Raw genomic sequence first — 13,645 nt, forward strand, 5'->3', positions numbered from 1 at the left:
TGCTAATTTTGTTTTTGCTGGCAACAGAGTCCACATAAAAAAACCTCAGATACCACAGTCTGACAGATTGATTTCTGTGGGCGCCCGACACTACTTCATACTTACAGTGTTGTTCAAATTTATTTATTTTTGTACTTTTATTGTACTGAAATATTTAAATACTGAAAAACGTTGAAGATTTAGCCATTAATTTCCTTACAGTATGAATAAGTATAAATGAGTAAAACTCCAAATGCAAGCTGAAATAAAGTAATATGAATTTATTGTGTTTTTGTCGTTTTTTTTAGATTTGAAAAAGCTGAAAACGCCCTCTAGTAATTTTATGGTACATGAAAATACTCATTTGAACAAAGTGTTAGAGCTAGTCTACATGAGACTAGTAATAGTAGGCCTAGTTGGAAAGGGATAGAGTTTGGGGATGTGGTTACTACTAGTTATTATTTTGTTTGGAGTTCTAGCTTTTGTACTCAAAAGTTACATACAACATAAAGTATCTTTGTCAGGATCCCATGTTATGGTATGAATCAATAATAGTAATTACTAATTAAGCAGTGAGTTCATAACTTTGTTCTGAACGATTTTCCTAAATGGAATTATTATCTTCATATTACTAACGTTACGGCTTCACTAAGTATTCGTGTTCTATTGGTACGGTAGAAGTTTACAAGTTACTTGATCGAACCAACAAAGCTTTGTCAGGATACGATTAGGAGAACTTGGAATAATACAGTTGTTATAACGTTGGTTTCATGTAGTTTTAAACAGAAATACTTTAATTTGACCATTTTATTAATATACATTATAAAGTATATATATATATATGTATGTAATATACATGTAATTTTGGTTTGTTCATCATAATTTCACTATTAGCCAATAGTAAAATATTGATAACCTAATTTGTACTTTTGTCTTCAGACATAATTAGGAGTAAAATCTTAGGGTTTGAACACTGGATATTTTTCTATCAAATAAATGATGTAAAGAAAGGTAATTTTTATTAGTATATTTAATATTTGAAGAAATCATTATACTTTATTATAAATTCTTTGTTTAGCTATTTTGAAATTGTTAATAAGAACAGATATCAGTACTATAATATGTACAATTGTACAGCTTCTGATGTAACAATGAAACGTGCTGGCCAAACAGCTTGAATTTGATACTGATAGTATAAATAAAATATTTAATTTCACAACCTAAAACCAAAAGAGTTTCTCTAGTTTGAGATAAATTCTAGACACAGTGAAATACCTTTTTAAAATATGTATTATGATAATTCGTGGATTAAAACTACATTGGTTGAATTAAAACGTTTATGTCTCAATGAAAGCCAGTTGTTAGTCTTGTGGCATGGAAGGATATTTTAATATTATTCAAAGTATCTTGTTACTACTATAATTTATTTTAAATGTCAGATAGTTCTGTTTTTGTCAGTAGCATCACATAAACATTAAACTCCTGTTCACTGTTAATTTTTGGTAATGGTGGATGAAGACACTTCATGGAACAGTGAATAATATGGGGGTCTCTGGGTCTCTCTCATTGCATATTATTTTTCATTGTACAAGATAAAATGTTACTTCACAATTGAATATGCTTCTTCATTAACAGATGGTTGTGTACTTATTAAGTTCATTCTATTTTTCTCTACATGTATATTTTTAAGAGTTGATCCTACTTTGACAACATACATTTTGCTCTAAAAATTATCTATTCAAAACGATCAAAATTTCAAGCTGAGCTCCAAATCTGACAGAAACATTTTTAAATGTCCGTTCTTTTTCTAACCATTCTTCCTTTCTCAACAATACTTCACACATGGTATCCAAGCCTAAACTTTTTGGGACCCCATTTGCCTTTGGGCAGTAGCCCCATTCACCCTTCTGCTAATCTACCACTGAGTTAAGGCACATGCATTTGCATATGGAAAAGAATCTTAACATAAAACTTAAGGTCAGCAGAAAGTCTCTTAAACCACCTAGGTTATCTCATCCAAAACAAAAGTTGAACACTCAAGCCTGCCATTATAGTTCATATATTTGTCAAGCTTTTTTTAAATTTACTGTTTCTAATGTAACAGAAGATAACCGACATCAAAGGCCAACCATTCTCTTAGAAAAATAAAACTGTCTTGTTGAAGGTGATTCCAACTGTACCAAAGTTTATATTTCTGTTCCCTAGAGCTATCATTCTGACTGTGACAAGAGATGCTGCATAAACAGTCTTAAACATATCAGTCAAACTCCCTCTAGTGGTGTTTTTTGTTAAGGGAAAACAGTTTCGGAAATCTTTATAAGACAACCTTTCTATGAACCATTTCCAACAGTTCAACGTTTTCCCTAAGGTACGGAGCCCAAGACTGAACACGATACTCGTAGTGTGATAAAACCAGTGATCTATACAATGAAATTGTCCTAGCAGTAGGAACAGCATTCTTCATGGATAGCTTAAGACACTGATCAGCTATAAAACCATAATACTCTTTAGGTTATTCCCATCAAAATTACATTGATAATTTTAATTACAATAACTCATGCATTCTCTTGCACCTTGCATTTATTATAATTATAAACATTTGCCCAACTTGCTAAAAGTTTGTTTCTATAATTACTGTTTAAAATGTAGTTCTCTCAACTGTCAGTTAACAGTAGTTGTTTCCCTCTTTGGAAGTCGTAGTATCCTAACGTAGTGTGACCGTTAAGAATAAGGACTAGAGAATTGAACTTCACGTGGGGTCGTCAAGGGATAACTGCTAATGCTGCTCCAATTTACCATGTAAGTTATTCAATTTTGATGCAGTGTGTTTGTTTATGTTAAAATTTCAGATAACAGGAGGTTCCAGTGGAATAGGGAAGGCTGTAGCTGTTGATGCTGTATATAGAGGAGCAAGTGTGACATTGCTTGCAAGAAATGAGGTCAGTAGCTGTTTGTGCATAACTGTAGATAAGTTTGGAGTTGGTGTCATTGTTTATTAGATTAAGTACCAAAACTCTGCTTGACTGTTTTCCATCTAGTTTTTTCTGTTGTGTTTAGTAAACTGTACTCAACTTATGAGTATATACCAAGAACACCAAACATTAAAAGTAAAATCTTGTGTTAAATATGGGAACATCTGAAACGTTTCAGATTCTTTAACTTTTGAAACAGATTGGTTGCTGTTAGCTATTGCAGGTTCGTTTTTAATGATTCGGCTTGTAAAAAAAACAAACTCAGAGTAAAATTCAGTTCTGATTCATGTGTCCAAAATTTGATATTCATTGTGGCTAGTGATACATGAATGTTCTCAGTTGGAAAGTATGAAACAACTGTTTGAAATATATATCTATATTTGGTTCTATAGAACTTAAGAAATTAAAATACTAAATCTCAACAGGAGAGATTCTGCTGAAACAATACCTGTGTTTCAGTCAATTTCAATTTGTAATTCTTCAAACTTAGCCCTTATTTTAAAGGCAGGCAGCATTATGCACTCCTGGGGGGACCTTATTAGAGTTATAAATTTTAAAAAGATTTTGTTATAAGTTAGATTAAAATGAGAAGATAAATGAGTTAAATAAAATCACATAATTGTATAAATCTTACTAAATCTGCTACTTAGATTGTTCATTAATTATGTTTAAATACATGTTGAAAATGTTTCTTTGTTCGCCCCTTTGAGCTACATTCTGTCAGTTGTGTCGTTACTATCATCTTGGGATGCAAATAATTAAAAATCAACCAGTAGATAGCTCCCATGTTGTTTAATCACATGTATTTAGTCTCGCACAACTGGTAATGTATCAGATGCGTCACAACTGGTAACATATCAGATGCGTCACAACTAGTAACATATCAAATGCATCATTAATTAACTTCTAAACTTTTTTTTTTCACTTAGGAACGTTTGGAGGCAACTCAAGAAGAACTCCTACGATTTGTTCGAGAACCGGACAAACAAGTGTGTTGGAAATTTGAAGCTAGAAACTGGATAGAGCATTTAGAGTACTTGCTGAGAAAAATAGTTACCCTTTGCAGGTTTTCTTGTGAAAAGGAGATATAATCTTTTTGTAGTGACTTATCCCTGATAGTAAACAAACAGTCTACATGTTTTATGTCCACAAAATTACTTGAACAGCATAATTACATTTTCTGTAGTAATAAAATCACTCATTATTTTCCATTAAGACTTAATTCTCCCAGATCTAATGAGTAAACTTCCTGGACTTTGTTAAGAATCAGACCTCCTAACTTTTGTTTTATCCAAAAGATAGATTTGATTTTGTAGTCTTTAACCCTGTGAATGTTGTTGAAAGTATGACATATTTATAGTTAATTGGCCTGAAAAATGGAGAACACTCATCAGATTATTAGAACATAAAGTATGTTCACTTGTGAATATTATGCTTGTAGTATTAAAACATATTACCAGAACTGAAAAATTATTCTAAAAAACTATACACAGATGTTATGTTGTCACACATGAGAAATATCTTTTTTCTTACAGAAAATACAGATATTTTCTGTAGATGTCACTAAAAATTACAGTGCCATAGAAGATGCAGTAAATATGGTAAGACAAAACCACCATGGGTTTCATTTATTAGAATGTAATAAGCACTTGTTTTTCATACTGAAGAAATATGGACAATAAACATGAAATACAAAGTAAATACTTTAATGTCAGTGTTGAACATATGAGCTTGAAATAGTTCAGTAATCTAGTGCCTGCTCATGAAAAACGTACAGTTAAACCACATTGTTTGTTGTTTCTATTACATTAATGACAATAACATCTGTTCTGATATATTGACTACAGTTTTACCAATGTGTTCTCTCTAGCGTAACAATGAAAACATCAGTGTTAGCTTTTCTTTTATAAGAACTTACAAGTGTTATGTTGTATATTCGGTGTTTTTGGTAATGTAACTTCTCTCTGTTGTGATTTTTTTATATTATTCTGTTTTAACCGAAGGCCCAGGAAAAGGCAGGTCCTATCTTCATGCTGGTCAATTGTGCAGGTACTTCTGTTAGTTATCGTTTTGAGGAGACCCCATTAGAAGATTTTCAGGTCTGTTTAAAACAGTTGTACTACTTTTATATCTACCATGATGAATTTGTTGTTTTTTAATGAATGCTATAATTGGAAAATAGGTTTTCTTTTGTTTGTGAATCAGTGATAAAAATAGCAGTTCTAGTTTTGTCTTACAGTTGTACTTCCTGTGTAATAAAATAAGATTATACTAAAAATGTGAGGCTTGTATGTCAGTGTATGTTGACGTTAAAAGAGAAACTAATTGTTAAAGGACAAGTTCTTTCAAATCTGTAAACTTTAGATTGTGCCACAAATAAATCCAACCATCACTGTCAACAGTTTACAATGTAAAAAAATCTAATGATTTTTTTTTCAAGCCTGTGTAAATTTTAATCTGTACTACAAATCAATCCAACCATCAGTGTTAAAATCTAATTATTTCAAGTCTGTGTAAAATTTAATCTGTACTACAAATCAATCCAACCATCAGTGTCAAAATCTAATTATTTCAAGTCTGTGTAAAATTTAATCTGTACTACAAATCAATCCAACCATCAGTGTCAACAGGTTACAGTGTCGAAATCTAATGATTTCAAGTCTGTAAATTTTAGAATCTTCCTAAAGTAAAACTAAATAGTAACCCCTGGTGTTAGAAATAACTGCTAAAAAATTATTTTTTTCTGTGTATATAGTGTCCACTTTGTTAAAGGTGTTAGCTCAATTTCATAATTTATATGTGATAATCTATCTGATGAATAAGTTTAAGAATTTTTACATCAGTAAAATTCTGTTGAGTAATAATACATGTTTTCTGAATGCTAATTTTTATCATGAATATAATATAGTGTAAAAACAGCTTATCATGTCTAGTGTAAAAAAACTGAACTAAATTGAAGGTATGTTTATTTATTTAGTGTTAGAGTAGATACTAATAATAGTTATTTTATATTGTCCTTTTTATTTTAATCATGTTTGTTAATGGATATTGCTAATCCATGGTTCGTGATATTTAACAAGAGCTGTTGTGTATCTACTATATATTGCTGTTTGTCTGTAAACCTCTGTTGTGATATATTTCCATCATGTATCTGTTGTATTGCTGTTTGTCTGTAAACCTCTGTTTAAAGATGTTTTTATGATAATTACTTAACCTATTTTATTTCAGAGAATGATGAGTGTCAACTATTTAGGAAGTATATACACAACCCGAGCAGTCCTTCCGTACATGAAAGCTCAGAGAAAAGGAAGGATTGTCTTTGTTTCATCACTAGCAGGCCTGCTAGGTCTCTATGGTTACACAGCGTACTCTGCGTCCAAATTTGCCTTGCAGGGATTAGCAGAAGCTCTCCAGATGGAAGTAAGATAACGAACATTGGCATCGGATACATAGATTGTATTCTGAAACACACTTTATCCTGATGAAAATTTCTCTGCTCTGCCCATCGGAGCATTAGTATGAATTATATTTATCTTGCTCCAATTTTTACACTCCACCAGATCACTTGTAACAGTTTTAATCTCATGACTCTACCTATGTCAATCCACCCTTTATAGCAGATCTGTGTAAAAGTTCTGTCATTTCATCTATTTGCTTTTTCTCAACTTCAGAAATTACAATGATGGTCTCACCTGATTACTTCAGGTTTGTTTTCAGATTTGTTGCTGTATTTTTAATGTATTCTTTAAGTGTTAATGTATTCTATTGAAGTATTCTCATGAATCTTGAGCCTATTGTTTAGTTTCTACTACAAAAACAAACAAAATAAAATGAATGGCCCTTTTTTCCAAGTGCAGCTTGTTGCATTCTGTGTTTCTTAAGGTTGGGGGGAAGACTGACCCATTTGAGTGTTGCTTGCCTTCTAGTAATTCCTGTGACTTGCACTCAACATTCTGTAACATTCAGGTTGGGTTTCTGGGTCCATAATTCCAAGTTTAGCTTGTTGCATGTTGGGCTTCTTCAAGTTAGAGTGAGGGTTTATTCACTCTTGTACTGTCTGCTTTCTCTTCATAAATCTGTTAGTTCAACTGCAACATTCTGTAACATTCAGGTTGGGTTCCCTTAATATCATACTACAGTCCACGTGTACTTACTACAACACTTCGGATTTATTTTTGGGCCCACAGCCTTATAATTACAACAACAAGATGTGGGACCTCATTTGTGGGGCCTTGTGAGCATGTACAATATTTCCAGATGTATTTAGTATTGCAGGGAGAACCAGTTTTGTAACACATGTCCCTCCCTGTATGTTTCATCTCACAATGACACTGTAACTGGTTGGTCTTTTTCTGTTTCACGTTATCCACAAGAACAGTGTCCCTGTTCCAAAAGTATTTTAGACCCTGCTGGTATATAATACTATATTTCATTTTACTTACCTGTTTTCCTACACAGACACTTACTGTACATATTTTGCCTTCACTGGTTGCTCTACCTTGTCAGTGTTGGATAATAACTAAAGTGTGATAGGAGGGAAAATGTGCTTCAGAAGTTTACATTTTCGTTTACCAAAAATGTTATTCTGATAATACTTACCTTATCTCACACTATCCTGCCATGCCTCTCCACAATGGCAGGAGCTTGGGCTTGATAATTTTGTCATTTTTGGAAAAAATGAACAAGAAATAATAATTGGTAACTTATGTACCGATCTGGTATAAAGAGGGCATTGTAAATGAATAGTCATGAGGTTAAGATTACCATGAACCATATAGTGGGATATAAAGACTGGAACAAGTAAAGTGTAATTCATATCAATGGGCACATAAGAGAAACTTTCATCAGGACACGTAATTTGAGCAACTTTTTAAAATTATATGATAAAAAACTTAATCATTGAACAGTTAGTCCTCTGTGTAATATTTAATAATGAATTAGGTGTTGTCTCCTAACATTGTTCTCACACATAAATTTATGTTACTGTACAGTGATTTAAAAAGACTTGAAAACTGTTGTTGTGTGAAGTTTCTGATACTCACCTTAAAAACACATATCCCTGAATCTTTCATTCTATTTTACTGCTCTGACAAAACGTTAAAAAGATATTATGTTCTTGTTGGAAGTATTCTAATGACCAGTGATGTGTGGTAAGAAGACATCTCTTTACAGTGTGAGACAGAGTTATCTGTGGTTACTCAGAGATATTTATGGATGAGGAAATTAAATAATAACATTTGAATTGGTTTAAACTTGCTAAACCTAAAACACAGTACTGTTTATTGTTTTAGGTTATAGTTGTTGAACTAACATAATTGTTCCTTGTTTTTGTTTGTTTGTAGGTAAAGCCATACAACATCAGGGTTACTATCTCTTTCCCTCCGGACACAAATACTCCTGGGTTTGCTGAAGAACAAAAAACCAAAGTAAAAATAAACTTTACTCACTGAAACTTTCTTTTAGCTTGTGTGATACATGAATCATTAATTCTACATACTTTCTCTGAAACCTATTGAAACAAACTGAATAGAATTGAAGAGAGAAAGATTTGGAGAGCATATGAATTGATATAAAACTCAGGAAAATGGAGATTCTTCAAGAATTGTATTCTTGTAGAAATTTGTGTTTTATTAGCTGTTGAGAATGAGTTATTTATACAAGTCAATTTGCTTGTTCTGCACCAGAAGTTTTAAAAAATACATTTTAGTGATGATATGTTTTGTCCTGGAGATTGTGCTATAACATAATTTCTATAGCTGACTTTGTTCTAAAGAAGAGGCAGTGTTTAGCATAAAGTATAGCACTAAGTTACAGTGATACTAATATTCAGTATTGAAACACTAGGCAGATAGCTTTAAGTTGTATTAAAATGTTCTTGTTGCTTCATGTAGCCTCAAGAAACCCAGGAGATATCTGAATCAGGAGGACTTTTCTCTGCCGAGGAAGTTGCATGTAAAATGTTAGACGATTCTTTGGTAAGCTTTAAATTTTGTTTGTGTGTAGTTCATAGTCTTCAGTTAAGTGTGAATATAAGAATGTTATAAGTCACATGTAAGTTAAGAAACTATCAAAAAATGCTTTACATCTATGTGCATTTTTTTTTGTAATGTAACACATTAACTCTCAACATGGTCTGGGTCAATTTGACCGACCACGTGACCTCATTCAAAGTGTTTATAGATTTAATATTACTAACTATTAATATAATGTGTATATCTTCACAAAATTTGGCAGTCTTTCAATAACCATTACAAGTCTTTCACTCACAAAATATATTTTAATAAAGTATATTTAATAAACTAAAATAAAGATTCATCCTTGAATATTTTGACAAAGTATTTATTTTGAATAGGCTGCATGCAAAGGGATTTTCATGTCAAGAGTACAGATGCTTTTCCTCATCTAAAAATCTTAAATTTCATTTGTGCAATCTCTCAAATTTGTGTTTTCAGTAAAACTTTATATCTTTTTAATTTTTTTTCTACCCTAACTCAATACAAGGTTGGTCAATTTGGATGACCCGATAAACAAAAAAAACAAAACAAAATTATTCTCTTTCTAGACAGCAGAATGACTTCAAGTGTAGCAGAAACTGCATTAGTTTATCCAAAACAGATTTAGATTTGTAACAATACATCTATTTATAATTAAATATTATTGTTTTATTGACCTCTTTAATTACCATTTGAATCGTGTCTAACTGCTGTTGTTTCTATTATCAGTTGTAAATCACTTGGAAAATGTGCAGTTCACATTACACTATTGAATTATATTACCCAAAAGCTGGTTGCTTTGTTTTGTTTTTTTCTAATCTAGTCTTAATTAACCAAAATAAATCCCTATTTTTAGATTTTACTTTTATAATAATAAAAATTAAATTTCAAAATAACTGATGTTTGATGTTGGTTATTAATAACACTTAACCCTACTTTTTATACTAATGGTAGAAGTGCATTTTCATTAATTAAATAATGCATCACAGAATATGCAACACACAGACTATTTAATCACAATTTTTTTGGCTAACTACTATGCAACAAGAGCCTTCACAAAATTCATCCAAGCTAGATGTTTTTACCTTTTCCATGGGAACAAAGCCTGTACTACAAGTGAAATTAATGATTTATCTGTTCAGAACACAATGTAATATAAAACCTCATTTGATAGCTGAAAATCTTGGCTTTCTGTTAGTTATAGGTAATACATAATTAAATGTAAGAACTATTAACATATCTTGAAAGAGAGAATGTGGCAGAAGAGGTCTACTTTTCTATTTGATAGCTCTGTGACCAATCAGAATGAAGGCTATGAAAATTATGGTTTTCTGAACAATGATGATTTTATAGTGAGTAGTGTATGTTTAATTTTGTAGTTAAATAAAGAAGAGAAGCTAACTATAGAAAATGTCACTCGTGTCACACCAGGGGAAATTCAGGATTTTTAAAAATATTATCTTAAAGAGTTAAAAATTTAAAATATGGATTATTAGCTAATAAATTATATTATACTAATTGGTATAACATAAACAAAAATTAGTTCAATGAAATTTTGAATGTAATACATTAAGACATTGTATCATTTATAGTACAGGATACATGTGGTTATAGGGTTAAGAAAATGTGTTTTCTCATTCTTTAGATAAGATAATAAAATATTGTGACATGATGCTAGTACAAATATATTTATTGTTACATAACACTGGTATTTATTCCAGGACATATGTTTACTGTAACATAACACTTGGACATACGCAAATACAAATATATTTATTGTACTCGTATTATGGTTGGACTGTACAAATACTTAATTATTTGAATTTTCCCAAGGAAGACTCTATGGTAGCATACTAAAACACTAATGTTATTCGTGGTTATCAACAGATGTTTGATAAATACTGATTAGTTTATACTGAATGTTTTTGTCACTCAGCTGATAAATAACATTTAAAGCAGTGTTATGTATATAGGAGAACAGTGTATTCACCTGCTACAACACACCATTTAATGGTGTTAAAACTGATGAATGTGTAAAAGTCTCAATGTGAATGGTGTTGTGTAACTAGCAGATCTAGAAAATGTAAATATTTTAATATTTATTCTAATTTAAAACAACTCATTTTAGGATTTAAATGGTTTGTGTTAAATCTTAAAGCATAAGCTTTCATAAAGAGTTGAAGTCATAACTAGTTTTACTTTCTTTGTTATTAAATAATAATTTCTGTGGTGTACATTTTAAATTCCACACTGTTTTACATGTATGGTAAAATGGTGAAATAATTATATCTGGAGTTCCTCAAGAAAACTTGAACAGCCTTGTTAACCCTTTTTGTGTAATTGTAAAAATACTTGTGTAGGATTTTCAGCCTACTTTAGTGTTTTTGTTCTACAGATTGTGGTTTTAGATTCAAACTGTAAACATAGAGACAGATTTCTGTATTTATTAGATAACTTATGAATACTGTAGTATTGTATTTTCACCTGATAGGACAGTAATATTTTCTGTTCTTAGTAACATTACCTGGCTGTTTTTCAGTATGGCAGGTTTACAAGCTCGGTTGGCTCGGAGGGCTGGATGCTCACTAGACTTTGCTCAGGAATGATGCCTGCTGTTTCAGCTACAGACTTGCTTGTAGAAGTGAGCTTTATGTTTGTCTGGTAGTTAGAGCCAGACAAACGTTTTGTCAGTCACTTTTCGTAGTGTTTCATAAGTAGATATTTTTATCAGTGAAAACTTTCGTCTATAGAGTTAGATTTCAATAACTTCCTTACATAACTGAAAACAAACACAGTAATAATGTTGTTAGTTTTAAAGATTGTTATTACTTTGAATAAAGATATATTTTCTCATCAAATCAACTTAGGTCTGAATATTTGTAACTTAAGAGAGATGCTAGTTACTTTTGGAACATTATATAGCAAGAGTTATTATGATGAGGGTTCGTTTTAAGATTTTTTTATACAGTTAGTTATCTAACATTTTTACTTTAGTTTAGAGACTGGGAGATCCAAGACAGACCAATAGATCCATTGTTGTCCCTAAACATTTCTACGTTGTGATATATTACATCTGTTTACATATTTTCATTTCCCATATTAATTATATAATACTTCTGTATATGTCATTTCATTTACTATCGATGTCTTATTTCTTTATACATCCTTTCACAAATTAATGTATCATGTAAACTGTCACTATTGGATGAAAAGTGAGATTTACTTCTATATGATTGGTTGAATTTTTTTACTTAACAGGTTTTCCTCATGGGGATATTTAGGATTATTGGAGTTGTATTTTTGTTTATGAGTGACAGGAAAGTAGCCAAGTGTGCTCGTCGAAGAGAAGAGAGTAAGAAGATGGAGTAATCAGTGTATCCGGAATGGTACTAACTCTTGTGTCCAGGAGAATGTCCGGACTTCACCTTTTTCTTTTCTTATCAGACTAAATAATCCAGTTAAAATTGTGGACCAAAGAAGGTGTTTCAGGTTCAGATAATAAGAAGTTTTTTTTAATTTTAAAAACGTGTCCATTACTTGTATGAGAAATTAAACGTGTCAATATTTGTTTTCACTGTGTTGATAATGAAGTAGTTAATGTTTCCAGAAGACAGGACATGCATAACAAGTTTGTGTTTCCAGAAGACAGGACATGCATAACAAGTTTGTGTTTCCAGAAGACAGGACATGCATAACAAGTTTGTGTTTCCAGAAGACAGGACATGCATAACAAGTTTGTGTTTCCAGAAGACAGGACATGCATAACAAGTTTGTGTTTCCAGAAGACAGGACATGCATAACAAGTTTGTGTTTCCAGAAGACAGGACATGCATAACAAGTTTGTGTTTCCAGAAGACAGGACATGCATAACAAGTTTGTGTTTCCAGAAGACAGGACATGCATAACAAGTTTGTGTTTCCAGAAGACAGGACATGCATAACAAGTTTGTGTTTCCAGAAGACAGGACATGCATAACAAGTTTCCAGAAGACAGGACATGCATAACAAGTTTGTGTTTCCAGAAGACAGGACATGCATAACAAGTTTGTGTTTCCAGAAGACAGGACATGCATAACAAGTTTGTGTTTCCAGAAGACAGGACATGCATAACAAGTTTGTGTTTCCAGAAGACAGGACATGCATAACAAGTCCAGAAGACAGGACATGCATAACCAGACAGGACAGCATAACAAGTTAGTGTTTCCAGAAGACAGGACATGCATAACAAGTTTGTGTTTCCAGAAGACAGGACATGCATAACAAGTTTGTGTTTGCATAACAAGCTCCAGAAGACAGGACATGCATAACAAGTTTGTGTTTCCAGAAGACAGGACATGCATAACAAGTTTGTGTTTCCAGAAGACAGGACATGCATAACAAGTTTGTGTTTCCAGAAGACAGGACATGCATAACAAGTTTGTGTTTCCAGAAGACAGGACATGCATAACAAGTTTCCAGAAGACAGGACATGCATAACAAGTTTGTGTTTCCAGAAGACAGGACATGCATAACAACAGAAGACAGGACATGCATAACAAGTTTGTGTTTCCAGAAGACAGGACATGCATAACAAGTTTGTGTTTCCAGAAGACAGGACATGCATAACAAGTTAATGTTTCCAGAAGACAGGACATGCATAACAAGTTTGTGTTTCCAGAAGACAGGCATAACAACACAGGACATGCATAACAAGTTTGTGTTT

General features: G+C 32.0%; 1 protein-coding gene across 2 annotated transcripts; it reads left to right on the forward strand.

The window, feature by feature from the left end:
• The first annotated feature begins 329 nt into the window (after positions 1 to 329).
• Kdsr (3-ketodihydrosphingosine reductase) lies at positions 330 to 13,607 on the forward strand. 2 transcript variants are annotated; one of them, XR_013024398.1, is made up of 11 exons: positions 330 to 517; positions 2,829 to 2,918; positions 3,881 to 3,940; positions 4,487 to 4,552; positions 4,955 to 5,050; positions 6,180 to 6,371; positions 8,294 to 8,377; positions 8,843 to 8,926; positions 10,233 to 10,296; positions 11,484 to 11,585; positions 12,203 to 12,224. XR_013024398.1 is itself a non-coding variant. In XM_076487251.1 (10 exons), exons 1-10 carry the CDS (start codon positions 419 to 421, stop codon positions 12,311 to 12,313), a joined length of 984 nt encoding a protein of 327 aa, XP_076343366.1. In that variant the 5' UTR covers positions 330 to 418; the 3' UTR covers positions 12,314 to 13,607. The 2 variants fall into 2 exon arrangements, 1 of the variants encoding a protein (XP_076343366.1); XM_076487251.1 differs by lacking the exon at positions 10,233 to 10,296 and having other exon boundaries at positions 12,203 to 13,607.
• Positions 13,608 to 13,645: the final 38 nt, after the last annotated feature.

Source organism: Tachypleus tridentatus, unplaced genomic scaffold (genome assembly GCF_004210375.1).
Source record: "Tachypleus tridentatus isolate NWPU-2018 unplaced genomic scaffold, ASM421037v1 Hic_cluster_2, whole genome shotgun sequence".
Lineage (NCBI taxonomy): Eukaryota > Metazoa > Arthropoda > Merostomata > Xiphosura > Limulidae > Tachypleus > Tachypleus tridentatus.

What these genes read in the sequence shown, in the direction of transcription:
- Kdsr (XM_076487251.1), top strand. Translation starts at nt 419, where the DNA reads ATGTGGTTACTACTAGTTATTATTTTGTTTGGAGTTCTAGCTTTTGTA. An exon ending in TAGAAGATGCAGTAAATATG is followed by an intron (nt 4,553 to 4,954) that starts GTAAGACAAAAC and finishes TTTTAACCGAAG; the next exon opens with GCCCAGGAAAAGGCAGGTCC. An exon ending in AAATGTTAGACGATTCTTTG is followed by an intron (nt 8,927 to 11,483) that starts GTAAGCTTTAAA and finishes GCTGTTTTTCAG; the next exon opens with TATGGCAGGTTTACAAGCTC.